Raw genomic sequence first — 15,338 nt, forward strand, 5'->3', positions numbered from 1 at the left:
CAGGCTGGTCTCAAACGCCTGACCTCTAGTGATCCACCCTCCTTGGCCCCCCAAAGTGCTGGAATTACATGCATGTGAAATTTAAAAAAGAAAATGTTACATAACTGCAAGGAAGGCATAAGAAAGACTCTCTTCGTTTATTTAGTTGATCTCCCTTCTCAATTCCTAATAGTCTGACACTTGTTGCCATGTTTTATTTAATATTTTTTATTTAATCTTTTAATTTTTAAAAAAAAAACCATTAACAGTACATTTTGGTCTAAAATGGTCCCTCTGCTGAAATGCTAGGTGCTAGCCGTAATTCTGGCTTTAAAACCAAAACCCCAAATATTTAATAAATAAAAATTAGAATTAGTTGCCATTCTACTCCAAACCAGCTAGCCTAGCTGAAGAGGGAAGGGGAAGAGGCCAGAGAAAGGAGGAGGCAGTCAGATCTTAGACCTGTGGCTACAGGGACAGCTGAAAGAAGTAGCACAAAGAAAGATCATCCGAGCAGTCCCCAGTACAGCCCCCACTTTTTGGCAGAAGTAGGGTAAGGGTTATGTGCACCCTCCTACCCTCAATTCATTTGTGTCATAGAGGGAAAAAGTTAAAAGTCAGCTCAGCTTTGGTTTCTGGCCCAAGTTTTAGGGAGCTTAGAAAGGTGAGCCCTGGTCCAGCTTTGGCAGAATGAGGCCCACAGATGGGACAATAAGGCACAACCCTGACTCTGGAGGTCAGGGAGTCAAAGGCAAACAGCTAGGGCCAAATTCTCAGAATAAGGAATGTGAGTTGTAACCCCTACCCACAGAGAGCTGAGGGAGGGCCTCAAAAGCAGTAGAAAGGATAACTTGGAGGATAGGGAGGAAAATACAACCATCCCCCTCTAACAGAATATAACCAATGTCCCCCTACCTGGGGATAAGCTGGTTAGAATTTGGTTTAAAGGCAACTGGGTGAAAAGCAAGGAGGGAGGATGCAGAGAATTCTCCTCTCACTTTCTCCTTTTTCCCCAGAGCTTAAAGTGACCCTATAGCGCGGGGAGGGGGGTAGTTCCTTGGCTTTATGCATTAATCTGGGAGGCAACTGGAATAATGGTTCAGTCATTTTTACGATGGTGGTTATTGAGGATGGGGTGGCCATTGGCTAGAGGCCGGCTCTTTGCTCCTCCCCCAGCTGCAGCCTCCTCCCCCTCTGAGCTCTCTGTTTCTTCCCGGTCACTGCGTTCATCTTCTACCACCTGTGGAAAAGGGACAAGAACGGTTATTACATGAGATCCTCAAACCCCTAACGACTGCTTCTCTCTGAGGGCTTGCTCCTGTTATACCCAAGGCCCCACACTAGTTTTTTAGAGGATTGCTGGCAAGATGGGAGTTCAGGAAGTCGTAGAGAGTAGTAAGGCCTACACAATGGGGACAGAGCCTTTACCTTTCCAGTTATGAACTTGTGGGCCATGCGCAAAATGAGGTAGGCCCAGAAGATATGCAGCAGCTGTAGAACTCCCATCATGGAATTGAAGAAGTAGTAGCCAAAGAAGGCAGGATAGAGCTCCAGTGGGTACACTAGGGTGCAATGCAGGATCCTGAGGATTCAAGGAGAGAGAATTGTAAACAAGGACAAGAGCAGGTAAGACACCAGGGAGATACAGGAGCAGGAGAAAGGCAAGGCTTCTGATTTCTTCAGAACAGGAGTGTAGCCTGGCTGGCTACTCACCAGAAGGGCAGGATGACCAGTCGGGTGATGATGAAAACAATGGCGAAGATGATGAAGATGTTGTTGCAGGTGTTCTTCCATCCCGCGTAGTTAAACATCTTGGCTGACTGCATAGAGAGCCCCCATCCATCATCATGGGCTCCTGACTCCCTCAAGTACATTCATATGTACACTCCAGTTAGGAGCACTGACTCTGTGCCCTCCTCCTTGGTCCCAGGAATGTCACCCTCCAAATTCCCACCCCGCACCTCCCTCCCAAAGAAAATAAAGGGACAGAAGAACCTGCACCAGGGTCTGTAGGTTTGAGGAAGCCTAACCTCCAGCAGGTAATCGGAAGAGTCATGCAGAGCCATGATGAGAGTCCCAGCTCGGATGTAATTGGCAAACCAGGAAAAGCTGATGAGGATGATGGTGGCCACATGGTGGATGATCTGTTCCTTGAAATCCTGCAGAGATGATGCAGGCCCCAGGGACTTTTTCTTCCCCAGCTCTCACTATGCCTTCCCCCTTGCCTTTAGTTCCCCCTATACGAACAGCTCCATTCAGAGTACCCAGAAGTCAAAGGAGAGGGTGTTCATCCCAGGGCCTCATTTTGGCTCTTAGGCTTAATTGCACAACCCCTTCACCCACCTTTCGCTTGACATCAGAGGCAATGCTGAAGAGCAGGGACCAGTAGAAGGAAAGTTCAATCATGTAGTACCAATACTGGGAAGGGATAGTGCTCTGGGAGAGGAGAGAGAGGTAAGAGCAACCAGCCCCAAGGGTGTCCCCACTCCACAAACCCTCTAGTCCCTGAGGTTCTTCATCCCATCACTCTAATCCCTCTGCTATGGATTCCACAAACTGTCTCTTCACTGGGGTGTGTCTTAGTCCACCCACATATGAGGAAGCAAGACTCATACCTGTATGGGATATCCCTCCCAAACTTTCTTCATGTCATAGAACCAGGGTTTCTGCAGAGATGGTGAGAGGTTAAAAGAAGAGGAACCCAAATTCCATGGCCTCACCTGACCTTGCCAGAGAACCTACTCCCACCTCCCAGTAATCCCCACTCACATCCACAATGACGGCCATGCCGGCAATGAAGGCAATCAGGTAAAACGTGAATCTCCAGCTGGCAAAGGAAGCGGAAATGGCTAGGTCAGAGGACAGCACAGTCCCCCAGCAGCCCCCAAATACCTGCAGATATCCTCAATACCATTAATAACTGAATTCACCTCCTCACATCTCCCTGCATATAGCCACCACCTATCCCTCCCAGCAAGACACATCAGGATCTTGCTTGCCACCCAGCTTTTCCTGCCCCAGCCTCCCCCACCTGGCTTCTCGGAACTTCTTGAGGAGACTGGGCCGGTCCTGATTGCGGCGGCGGCGGAACCAACGCTCTACCTGGCGGCCAGAGAGCCCGCTCTGCCGGGACAAAAGCTCTACCTCCACCTGGGCATAGTGAAGAAGCCCATTGTTATGTTTACCTTCGGAACTCAGCAGCACCCCCAGCCTCTCCCAGTAACAAGCTCAGTCAGCACCACTGCTTCCCCATCTCTTCACCTGCTGGGGCGAACATTCAAACCCTCTCCCCTCCCCACCAAACCCAGTGATTCCCAGAGTCAGGGCAGCATGCAGCTCATACCTGCTTGGGCTGCTTGCCACTGGTCAGGTAGAAATGTTCCAAGGTGGCATTGGGAGGTGCCCGCAGTCGGGTTTTCTCCTTTATGTTCAAGAGAGCAGCCAGTGGTGTAGCCACGTACCTGGGAAAGGGATATAAGTAAGGTATCTAGCTTGCTGGGAAGGGAAAGGGCTGCAAGCTAAGGCAACTTTACCCTGGCCTCAGTTTCCCCAGCTTCCTGGCAACCCCCTTTTCTCTAGCCTCCAGGGCTGCCCACAGCTGACAAAGCTGCCTGTGTGTTCACTAGTGGCCAGGCGGGTGGCGGGTGGAGGGTGAGAACAAATAACCATTGATGGAAAGGGCCTGGGGGTGCTGAGCCTTCAGGAAGACAATGGTGCCTTCAGGGGAGGGGGTGCACAGTGGGCAGGAACCTGAGTAGCCAGAACATCAGGGTCTAGGGCTAATTAAATAGCAAGGAACAAACTTGAAGTCCAAGAAACTACAACTGGCAACTGGGGAAGGCATGAGGGTACGCTGGCATGCTTACAGCTCAAAGAAGTATCGAACGATGAGGAAGAGCAAGGCCAGGGGCAGCGTGATATAGAGATCTGAGGCTTTGGCATAGACACGTCCATCTCGGTCTTCTAGATCGGCCCAGGTCAAGTTCACAGGCAGCCACAGGCGTTCCCACCAGAAGTAATCATACAAAGTCTGGAGCATCCTGAGTGAGAGGCAAAGGGGAGGGCATCAAGAGGAAGTAGCTATGGGGGAAGAGATAGATGAATGAAAGTTTTCAGAGTGTATCAAAAGGAGAAGGGGGCAGAGTCGAACTCTAGATTCCTATCCTGGCTATGCAGCCTTGGGCAAATCAGTTTCCTCATCTGTAATATGGTGGCTTTCCAGTTTTAACATTTACTGTCAGGCTGGGCGTGGTGGCTCACACCTGTGGTCCCAGCACTTTGGGAGGCCGAGACTGGCAGATTACGAGGTCAGGAGATCCAGACCAGCCTGGCCAACATGGCGAAACCTCATCTCTACTAAAAATACAAAAAATTAGCTGGGTATGGTGGCGGGCGCCTATAGTCCCAGCTACTCGAATGGGTGAGGCAGGAGAATCACTTGAACCCAGGAGGTGGAGGTTGCAGTGAGCCGAAATCATGCCATTGCACTCCAGCCTGGGTGATAGAGCAAGACTCCATCTCAAAAAAAAAAAAAAAAACAAACCAACAAAAAACATTTATCGTCTACAGCAACCTGCAGATGTGATTCCCTGGAATTAAGAAACTTGAGGTCCTTACAACCTCTGATTTCGGGAGGGGGGGAGAACCTTGGGGGTCTTGTCATTTTTCTATCTCAACCAGGAAGACAGGCAGGACCTGGCCCTAGAAACTATAGCCAACAATCTGAGTAAAGTCCCTCCCTTATCCCCCCATGCTCTGGCCATTTCCTCAAGCCTCCAAGCCAACTTAGCTGAAAGCTTCCAGGGGGTGCCCCAAAACACTGCAGGGCTGAGGCAAATCCTTCTTCCTCTTCCCTACAACCTACAACCCATCTGAGTAGCAGGTCCCTAAAGAAAAATTGAAGAGACAGGGTAGGCTAGGCAGTGGCTCATGCCTGTAATCCCAGCACTTTGGGAGGCCGAGGCAGTCTGATCACTTGAGCTCAGGAGTTTGAGACCAGCCTGGGCAACACGGTGCAACCCCATCTCTACAAGAAGTACAAAAATTAGCTGAGTGTGGTGGCACATGCCTGTAATCCCAGCTACTTGGGAGGCTGAGGTGGGAGGATCACTTGAGCCTGGGAGGTGAAGGTTGCAGTGAGCCGTGATCTCGCCACTGCACTCCAGCCTGGGTAACAGAGACTATGTCTTTAAAAATAAATAAATAAATAAAGCCAGGATAAAGCAAAATTATGTCCCCAAATGATGCTGAGCTCCACAATCACTGGACATCGAACTGCACACAAGGTTGACACTCCATGCCAAGCCATCTAGTCCCTACACATAAGGCAGAAGGACCCTATGTATAACTCTTCAGAAAGAAAAGTGAAGGTAGGGCTGCAAAGAGTCAGGGATTATAGGGCAGGGAACCAAGAGAGCAGACCAATACATCTGGTGGAATTAAGAGCTATTCTTTTATTTTCTTTTGAGACAGGGTCTTCCTCTGTCACCCAAGCTGGAGTGCAGTGGTACAATAATGGCTCACTGCAACCTCCACCTCCCAGGTTCAAGCCATCCTCCCCTCCCGCTTCAGTCTCCCGAGTGGCTGGGGCTATAAGTAGCACGCACTACCGAGTAGCAAGCACCACATCTGGCTAATTTTTGAATTTTTTTTTTTGGTAGAAACGGTTTTGCCATGTTGCCCAGGCTGGTCTTGAACTCCTGGGCTCAAGCAACCTGCCGGCCTTGGCCTCCCAAAGTGCTAGGATTACAGGCATGAGCCACTGTGCCTGGTCAGAGCTATTTCGTATAAATGCTCATCCAGAAAATAAAATCCTAGTCTGCAGGGGAACACCCATACCCCCTCAGTCTAGGAAAGAGCCGCTATGTAAACCTTCTCCCCCAACTGAAAGAGGAACAACATGGTGGGAGTGACCACTTGGATACCCAGAGGAGGGAAGGAACGGTCTGTGTGTGGCTCACGAGGGAAGAGCAGCTGCTTGGAGCTGAGAGGAGCGGCAAGATGGTCCAGAAGAGCCAGGGATGCTGGGTCCAGCACAACACCTGGCAATCCTAGGACTCAGCAAGAAGCTGCAGCAGGATGACGAGGACAGTCTTTTCCAGGCTCCCCACCCCTTGTTCCCCTCCTGGGAAGGAAGTGAGGCAGTGGGATTTAGGCTGGCCCAGAAAGTGAAAGCAGAGACAGGAAGAAAAGAGAGTGGTGAGATTGTTATCCACCGTGACCTAGAGACTAGTTGGTGCCACTGACTGAAGAAAGAGCCTGAGACCACAGCTGGGCTGGGCTGGTCCTGCTGCTGCTCTGACAGCTCCCGCTCCACCCCCACCCACCACAGAAGCCCTTGCGAAATCCCTCAGCCTGTCATGGATCAGTATTCCAGCTCAAGGACTTTTACCCCCTTGTCCCCACTCCTGGTCACTGCTCTCTCGGATGAAATCAGAAGTCAGCACTGCCAGTAAAGGAGCTTCAGCTCCACCTTCTCCCCTCCTCCTCCCCCAAATCACACACACACATTCCAGGCACTGCCCCTGCCCCCTCCACCTCAGCCAGAATAAATATTTAATTAAACAGATGGAAGCCTTCTGAACTGAACAAAATTAAATGTAATTATCCACAGCGGAACTTTCCCCACACAAACACACACACACTTTTTTCCTAGAGAAAAGTTGTAGAAAATTGAATAGAGAAGGGACAAGAGTAGAAACTGCACAGAGACGGGACAATGTGGAACACCTTGATGTGTGCACGTGACCCCCTCTTTCCACTTTTTGCTCAGCCTGATTGGAAGCGAGAAAGCAGCCTGACCCAGTCACCTGACTGCTGTCTCTTGGAGCCCAGCTTCTCCAGGGAAATGTAAAGCCAAAGGTACCGTGTTGCCCCGGCAGTCCTAGACTTTGGATCCCATCCCTAGCCAGGTCAGTGAAAACTGGCAGGGATGTTTCTCTAGTCAGGCGGCAGGCTGGAGTCACAGAGGGAGGGTGGAGCCCCTGCTGGACTCCTGGGGCCCAGGAATGTCTCATGCCTGCAAAGCAGGGGGTGGGGGTGGGGGGCCGGGGTAGGGGGGCAGACAAAGTAGGCACTAGAGCATGGTCAAGGGCAGACACCTGGGCAGTGCAACTTCCTCATCCCCAAGATGAGATAGCACCTGTCCTCTTCCACTCCAAGCAGGGAAAGTGGAAGACTTGGGAAATGCAGATTAATGGAGGCTTTTACACCGAGGTTGCAGGCTTCCCATGACCACAGCCCTCCCTGGTGGTCCTGTACCTCCATTAGCAGAGAGGCACTACCCCCATCTCCCCAGCAGGGAGGCCCCAGATTCAGCAGGGTCAGGACCTCTGACTCAACATGAGGGGAGGGGAGGGCAGCAGGGGCCTGGCCGGCCTCACTTACACATCCCCACAGAACCAAAGAGTTGGGTCCCTGTGGCGGTGCTGGGGAGGCCTCTTAGCACCAGCATACGGATCCGAGCAAGACCCCATAAACAAAAGGCTGGGGCAAGAAAAGGTGAAGTTTACACAGGGTAAGGAGACAACAATGTTTTTCCAGGCCCGCTGGGCCTTCAGGGCAGTTACTTGACTTCTTGTGGAGAAAATCACATCTACAAACACTTTTCCACCCAGACTTCCCCCATACACATGAAGAGACATGGTATCTGTCTACGCTCTCTCACACACACCTGCCTTAGAGGCACAGATGCCACTTTCTGAGGCACAGCCTGGAGAGGGGCCAGAAGAGCAGGGATTTAACTGGCATTGGATTAACAGGAACTTGAGCAGGACTCTGCCCAGCCCCAACCTTTGCCCCAACTCTGACTGACATCCCCACAAGACCCCTCTAGGTGGATGAAAGGTGCAGAGGGTCCCCACGGGAGTTTGTAGATCCAAAGGGCTGAGAGGGCAGCTGTTTGGGCCTGAGAGGAAGGAATTCTCCCCGACTCCATGTGGTCAGTCTGACTGGCTCTCACAGTTTGGAGGAATAACTGAGGAAAATAGAAAGGGGTTGTTGACAAGGGAGGAGTGACAAAGGTCCCACGGGCTCCCTGCTTCCACTGAAGAAGTCCTGAATAGTCTCTTCCTTGTTGAAAACTTTTTTCAGGCAACAGCAGCAGGTCATGAACTAGAAGTTGACAGGCCATGGTGTGTTATCCCTCCAGGCTGCAGGATGGGCCTCAAAATAAGCCAGATTGTAAGAAGAGGTGGGTGAAAGGCGGTCAGAACAGCAGTCCTCAGCCCCATCTGGCCTACAGCTTGTCTGGAAAGTCCCACCAAAGGCCTCCACAGACCCAAACACTGCAGGAGACTATGGCCCCAGGGGCAGGGAGAGGCCGGTGGGTTTAAGAGACAGCTGGGGCGGTGCTGAAGGACACAGTGAAGGATCAGCCAGCCTGTGGACAGTGACAGGGGGAAAAGGAGGCCCTTCCTCCCAGGGGAAAATCTGGCCAGAGGCCCCAGTGAGGGGAGTAGGGGACCAGGGGAGAAAATGATCTCTCTCTGGAACACAGACTGTGCAGATCATGGTATGCTCAGGGCCAGGTCCTCAGGGACAGGGCTGCAGACAAGTCCTTACCCTTAGGAGCCCCTTTACATGTGCAGCCACTCACACCCAGGTGCAGTCACCCCGACTCCGGTATGGGGCAGCAACCCCCACCCACCCCTGCCCCAGCACAGATATGGGGGTGACTGCCTGCTGGAGGCCTGCTGGGACTCAGTTCTCCAGGAACAGGGGAGCACTGCATTCGTCACGATCCTCAGAACCCCCTGAACCTGGGCCTGGCAACTCAGGTGACTGAAACCAGGTTTTGATGCCAGGAGCCAGGCTTAGGGAGGGAGAAACTCCAACTGCAGGCTAAAGATGAATGCTCTACACCTGCAGTCAACCCACTTGCCACGGGCCTCTGGTGATTAACAAGCTACGGCCCAGAAAGCCAGTTCCACCAGGAGCTCCCTTGCCAGCCATCCACACCTCATAACGGTATGCCTTAGCCCTGCCGGGCCGGGGCAGGCGCTCTGGGCCGCTCCTTCCTGTTTCCCGTTAAGCACATGGAAGCTCTGACCTCGCCTGCGAGGTGGGCACCGTGGGCCGGTAGGAAGAAAACGGGGCAGGGCCCTCCCCTCTCCTCCCACCCGAGCCACAGGGCGCGTCCAGGCCGGGGCAACCCCGCGGACCGCTGCCAGGGTGGAGGCTCTCGCGCCAATGGTCACCAGGCTCCTCCACTTCCAACAAAGGGGCGCCCGCGGCTCGGCCCCGTCGCCCGCAGCCCCCGCGTCCCCACCTCCCGCCCTACCTGTTGCCCAGGAGGGCTCCTCCGGCTCGGGGCGGCGCTACCGCGGACTCCGCGGCGCCAGGCCCGCCGGCCCCGGCCGCTCCCTTGAGGCGCTGCGCCCGCCCTCCCCGGCCGCCGCCATGAGCGCCCGCAGCGACCCCGCCAGCGCCGCCCCCCGCCCCGGCCCCGCGGCCTCCCCAGCCCGGCCCCTCCGCCGCCCTGCGACAAAGCGGCCTCCGGGGCTCCCAATTTTTCCGCAGCCCCTTCCCACCCCCGCGCGGGGATCGGGCGCCGGGCGGGGGCCCCGACTCACTCGGCTGCAGATCCGGCGGGGCCGGGGCCGCTGCTCCGTGTGATCCGTCTGCTCGGGTGGCTGCTCCGAGGCCCCGAGGCCTGGCTCCCCGCGCCTCTCCTCCCTCTTCCGCCCGCCCGCCGGCCCGCGCCCGCCCTCGCCCTCCCTCCTCCGCCCGCCGCCGCCGCCGCCGCCCGCCGAGCCCAGTCGAGCTGAGCCCGAGCCCAGCCGGGAAAGAAAGGCCGCGAGCAGCCCAGGGGCCGGGAGGCTGGGCGTGGACGCGAGGCGAGGGCGGGGCGGGCCGTTGCGCTGCGGCTGCCCCTCCGCCCCGGCGCGGGAGCCGGGACCCCAGCCCTCCGCTCCCGGGCCTCCAGCCACGCCCACGCCCGTCACCGTGCGCTAGAGAAGCCCCCGACGTGGGGAGGCGGGTGCGGGCTCCTCCGGCCGCTTCGGTCTGTTTTCGGGGTGGGAGGTCTCCCACCGGGACCGACACAGACGCACTGGATGCCGCGGGGTCCCGGGCTCCGAGCGGCGGCGTCCCTGCCCCCTCACTGCTACCCACCCCCACCCACCCCCAACTGCTGTGCGGCCCCGGGTCCCCGCCGGAGTGGGCACATTCCCACTTCCAGCCCCACGGGGCGCGGGCGGAGGAGGGCGCAGCCTGGGGGTCCTGCCCAAGTGCCTCGCGCCGAAGCTGAAAACCTCTCCAGGGCAGACCCAAGCAGCCGAGCCTCCAGACCCAGTCAGAGCCTGCGACCTCTCGGGCGACCCTCGCCTACCCCGCCGTAAAAGCTGCGGACTTTCCACCCAGGTGCTACGGGACCCACCCCGCTGGCAAGGAAGAGCAAACCCGAATGTGCGCACACCCGAGGGCCCTGTCTCAAAGAGCCACCCCAACTTTTGTTTTGTAAAATGTATTTGAGTTTTCAAATGACACTACCTTTATCCGTATTCGATTTCGTGTTAAAAAGTGTTTCCCGGACGGGCGTGGTGGCTCACGCCTGTGATCCCAGCACTTTGGGGGGCTGAGGCGGGCAGATCGTCTGAGGTCAGGCGTTTGAGACCAGCCTGGCCAACATGGTGAAACCCCGTCTCTACTAAAAATACAAAACTTAGCTGGGCACGGTGGCATGCTCTTGTAATCCCAGTTACTCGGGAGGCTGAGGCATGAGAATCGCTTGAACCCTGGAGGTGGAGTTTGTAGTGCGCCGAGATCTCGCTGCTGCACTCCAGCCTGGGCGACAGAGCGAGACTCCGTCTCAGGAAAAAAAAAAAAAAAAAAAATGTGTTCTCCCCTTGGCCTGGCGCGGTGGCTCATGCCTGTAATCCCAGCACCTGGGGAGGCCGAAGCAGGCAGATCACTTGAGGTCAGGAGTTCAAGACCAGCCTGATTAATATAGTGAGACCCCCCCATCTCCTTTATAAATTAAAAAAAAAAAAAAAGTTTTCCCCTAGAGTTGTGTGGTAAAATTATTGTTTCGGAAGTAATTACTGTTGGAAGATGCAACATGTTTTTCCTAGAAAGCTGGTCTTAACTCCTAACGGGAACGAATGATGACTAAGATGTATTTGAGGGCTCCTATACAGGGAGAGCTGCAGCTTACTCCATGGAGAGGTACTTTTGTCAAATTTCTAACCTAGATGAAGTGTTGCCTTTTTTACGCTGTCGCCATCAGAGCCTCTGACACTAGCTTGTTTCCCGTTTATCTGGTCAAGTCCTGGTAGGAAGGAGTGCAACCCCCACTAATCCTGTTGGAGGGCCCATCCCTCATCTCAGGCCCTTTCTGTAGGGTAAGGAGGCTGTCCGACCCGCTTGTTCTGCCTCTCTTTTCACGGGGATGCGCAGCCCAGGCACACCATGGGAAAGATGGGAGTGGTGGTCCCTAACCAGCTCCGAGGGCTTCTCCAGGCTTTTTTTTTTTTTTTTTTTTTTTGAGACGGCGTCTCGCTCCGTCGCCAGGTTGGAGTGCAGTGGCGCGATCTCGGCTCACTTCAAGCTCCGCCTTCCGGGTTCACGCCATTCTCCTGCCTCAGCCTCCTGAGTAGCTGGGACTACAGGCGCCGGCCACCGCGCCCGGCTAATTTTTTGTATTTTTAGTAGAGACGGGGTTTCACCGTGGTCTCGTTCTCCTGACCTTGTGATCTGCCCGCCTCGGCCTCCCAAAGTGCTGGGATTACTGGCGTGAGCCACCGCGCCCGGCCTTCTCCAGGCTTTTCTAAGCCCCAGGCCTGCCTGATTTCCCAGTTTCCAGCAACCCCTCCAGCCACGTTTTCTCCTCCCTCCCTTATTAGCATATCTTCCATTGTATCTTTCTTTCCTTTCTTTCTTTTTTTTTCCTTTGGAGATGAGGTCTCACTCTGTCACTGCAGCCTCGACCTTCCAGGCTCAAGCTGTCCTCCACCTCAGCCTCCCAAGTAGCAGGGACCACAGGTGGCACCACCACGCCCGGCTAGTTTTTGTATTTTTGGTAGAGACACGAGATTTCACCATGTCACTCACGCTAGTCGTGAACTCCTGAGCTCAAGCCATCCACCCTCCTTGGCCTTTCAAAGTGCTGGGATTACAGGCATGAGCCACCTTGCATCCCAATTGTCTCTTTCTACCCCATTGGAACTCTCCTCCTTTCATTCTTCTAATTCCAAAGTTCCCTCTTCCTTTCTTCAGTGCTCTCCCCAGAATCCTTATCTGCTACCTACACACCTTTTTTCCAGCACAGTTCCAGGGCTCTTTGGGCCGCAGCTCACCTTCTGGTCTCTCTCTAACACTCTCCACACCTCCGTCCTACTCATCTTCCTTCTTTTAGTTCTGAATCCCTCTCTTGTGGTTTTCCTAAGTGCCAAGCTTTCCTGTAGTCCCCACCAGACTTTTTAAATGCTTCCTCAGGAGAACTGAAGACTGGTTAACTTTTTTTTTTTTTTTTTTTTTAAGATAGCAGTGGGGAGGGGAAGTTCTGGGGCCGAAGTTGGATAACCAGGGCCTGAGAAATAAAGATAAGAGGGTATATTCCTCCCCCAGGAGACAAAGGAGAAGGTGGATGGAGAAGGGGAAACTGGGCCTCAGCCAGCACTGGGATGATGCGACCAGCTCTGTCAACATGCCTGAGGAGCACACACAACGCTTGCCTTGGCTGGACCGGAGACTGTGATCACCACCCTTCCAACCCATCCCCCAGCACGCAGGCTGGCATGGCCACGCCCACAGTGCCCCAAGTGCCGCCTGCCTTGCAGTGACTCACTTCCTCTGTATGGGCTGCTGAGGTGTCCCAAGGAGAGGACAGGCCATCTCCAGGCCTTCAGCCCATAGTTGAGATATCTGGCCTGGCTTTGTGGATAGGCAAGCATACATGGATCCCAAATGTGGAAGGTGGGTTTTCTCAGGTCAGGTGGAACTGTAAACACTGAAGCCTATTTGAGTAAGAAGCAGACCCTAGCTAGTACCTAATGGAGATTCAGGGGCCAGTAGTTTCGGGGAGGAAACATTTCCTAACAAGAGGTAAAATAGCCAAGAGGAGTTTCTATGTATTCTGAAATCAGGCAATGGAAAGTATTTGCAGAAAAGCAATGTAGGGACCAGGCCCGGTGGCTCACGCCTGTAATCCCAACACTTTGGGAGGCCGAGGTGGGTGGATCACCTGCAGTCAGGAGTTCAAGACCAGCCTGCCCAACATGGTGAAACCTCATCTCTACTAAAAATGCAAAATTTAGCTAGGCATGGTGGCACATGCCTGTCTGTAGTCCCAGCTACTTGGGAAGCTGAGGCAGGAGAATTGCTTGAACCTAGGAGGGGGAGGTTTGTTGCAGTGAGCCGAGATCATGCCACTGCCCTCCAGCCTGAGTAGCAGAGCACGACTCCATCTCAAAAATAAATAAATAAAAGGCTGGGTACAGGGCTCATGCCTATAATCCCAGCGCTTTGGGAGGCCAAGGTGGGTGGATCACCTGAGGTCAGGAATTTGGGACCAGCCTGGCCAACATAGTGAAACCCCATCTCTATTAAAAATACAAAAATTATCTGGGCATGGTGGTGCATGCCTGTAATCCCAGCTACTCGGGAGGCTGAGGCAGGAGAATTGCTTGAACCAGGGAGTTGGGGGTTGCAATGAGCCGAGATCACACCACTACACTCCAGCCTGGGCCACAGAGTGAGACTCCGCCTCAAAAAAAAAAAAAGAAAAGAAAAGAAAAGGTGGTAGATAAGATCCTCTCTAAGATTTTCTCCAACTGTGCAATTCTAAAATGTACAACATGGGGATGGAAGGTGATCAGTACATCTGTAAACAACTGCAGTCCGGCCCTGAAGTTGAACAAAACAAAACCTAGGGAGAGGAATGAGATTGCAGCAGGTTTCAGCGCAGTGATTGTGAACGCATCACACACACACTCCTCACAGGCAAGGACTTCGCTTCTGCCATGTGACTGAGCCTCTGTTGGCTTTCATATTCAGAGTTCAACCTGGCAGGCTGGCCAGGAGTCCCTTGGAGAGGTTTGGCGTGAGGAAACAGGAGGCCTCACGATTCCTTCAGTTCCCTCTAAAGTCTGCTGGGCAGGTAGCCAGAAGAAACTCTGAAGTGTACAGAAAGCCGATGGCCAGGGGGACCCCAGCTGCGGAGCTGCAGTACCATGTTTACCCTGCCTAACTGCGGTCACCCAGTCTCCTGCATGTGTCCGAGGTCAGCCTCGGCGGCACCCCTGAGTAGGTATCTACCTGAGGCTCTTCCCCTGATGGTACCTGCATACCAAGTCCACCCAGGAACCTGGCGTCCTCCGGAGGCTGCACTTCCCAAGTGGGCTAAGACAGCCCCTTGATATGTTAGGCTGGAGCCAGAGACTTCAAGGGGCCACTAGGGGACTCGAGACGCTCAGTGGCTGCTGGCGCCCTCTTGTGGCCATTTTGGGGATTGGCAAGAAAAGTTTCGGAAGCGAGCCAAGATGGGAATTCTTGGGGAGGTAAGTAATAATAACAGTAACAGTTACCATATAACAATACATATTGTTATATATTAGATAACATTGTGACATGTCTACTTAACAGCGCTGTGCCCAGAACTCTTCTAAGTACTTTGTATGCACTGTATTTATTTAATTCTCACAACAACCTATAACATAAACACTGTTATGTGTTTGTTGATGATTAGGAAACTGAGCACAGAATAGTTGCCCAAGGTCACACAGAAGACCAGAATCCCAACTCTAAGAAGTCTGGCTCCAGAAGCTTTGCTTTTAGCCACCATGCTGAGACTGAGTTCCATTTTGGGGTTGTCAGGTGAAATACAGGACACACTGTTAAAACTATAATTTCAGATAAACAAAAAATAATAATTACAGGCTGTGGCTCACGCCTGTAATCCCAGCACTTGGGGAGGCCAAAGCGGGCGGATCACGAGGTCAGGAGTTCGAGACCAACCTGGCCAACATGGTGAAACCCTATCTCTACTAAAAATACAAAAAATTAGCCAGGCATGATGGCAGGCGCCTATAATCCCAGCTACTCAGGAGGTGGAGGCAGGAGAATTGCTTGAACCCGAGAGGCAGACGTTGTAGTGAGCCAAGATCATGCCACTGCACTCCAGCCTGGGCAACAGAGAGAGACTGTGCCTCAAAAAACCAAAATGTTAGTATATTTAATGAAATATTTGGGTCATACTTGTACCGACAAATGATTCCTCATTTATGTGAAATTCTAATTAAGCTGCATGTCCTGTATTTTTATTTATTTAATCTAACACCCCTACTATACAAGGGCACTTTTCTCTGCCACATGCAATTACACAGATTACTTTTTTTTTTTTTTTTTTTTTTTTGAGACGG

At 53.3% G+C, this 15,338-nt stretch overlaps 1 protein-coding gene across 4 annotated transcripts; it reads right to left on the reverse strand.

Moving 5' to 3' along the window:
- Positions 1 to 116: 116 nt before the first annotated feature.
- CERS2 (ceramide synthase 2) lies at positions 117 to 9,931 on the reverse strand. Of its 4 annotated transcripts, XM_025378761.1 has the most exons (12): positions 9,552 to 9,931; positions 3,846 to 4,019; positions 3,323 to 3,440; positions 3,011 to 3,129; positions 2,749 to 2,806; positions 2,595 to 2,645; positions 2,323 to 2,415; positions 2,010 to 2,138; positions 1,693 to 1,799; positions 1,408 to 1,561; positions 1,062 to 1,219; positions 119 to 695 (listed from the first exon to the last, which is right to left on the reverse strand). In XM_025378761.1, exons 2-11 carry the CDS (start codon positions 4,016 to 4,018, stop codon positions 1,079 to 1,081), a joined length of 1,143 nt encoding a protein of 380 aa, XP_025234546.1. In that variant the 5' UTR covers position 4,019; positions 9,552 to 9,931; the 3' UTR covers positions 119 to 695; positions 1,062 to 1,078. The 4 variants fall into 4 exon arrangements, with proteins under 4 accessions (XP_025234538.1, XP_025234554.1, XP_025234546.1 ...); XM_025378753.1 differs by having other exon boundaries at positions 117 to 1,219; XM_025378769.1 differs by having other exon boundaries at positions 117 to 1,219; positions 3,846 to 4,059.
- Positions 9,932 to 15,338: the final 5,407 nt, after the last annotated feature.

The sequence above is a fragment of the Theropithecus gelada genome, chromosome 1 (genome assembly GCF_003255815.1).
Source record: "Theropithecus gelada isolate Dixy chromosome 1, Tgel_1.0, whole genome shotgun sequence".
NCBI classification, from domain to species: Eukaryota; Metazoa; Chordata; class Mammalia; order Primates; family Cercopithecidae; genus Theropithecus; species Theropithecus gelada.

What these genes read in the sequence shown, in the direction of transcription:
- CERS2 (XM_025378753.1), bottom strand. Translation starts at nt 4,018, where the DNA reads ATGCTCCAGACTTTGTATGATTACTTCTGGTGGGAACGCCTGTGGCTG. An exon ending in GGGAGGGATATCCCATACAG is followed by an intron (nt 2,416 to 2,594) that starts GTATGAGTCTTG and finishes CTCCTCTCCCAG; the next exon opens with AGCACTATCCCTTCCCAGTA. An exon ending in CTTCCGATTACCTGCTGGAG is followed by an intron (nt 1,800 to 2,009) that starts GTTAGGCTTCCT and finishes CTCTCTATGCAG; the next exon opens with TCAGCCAAGATGTTTAACTA.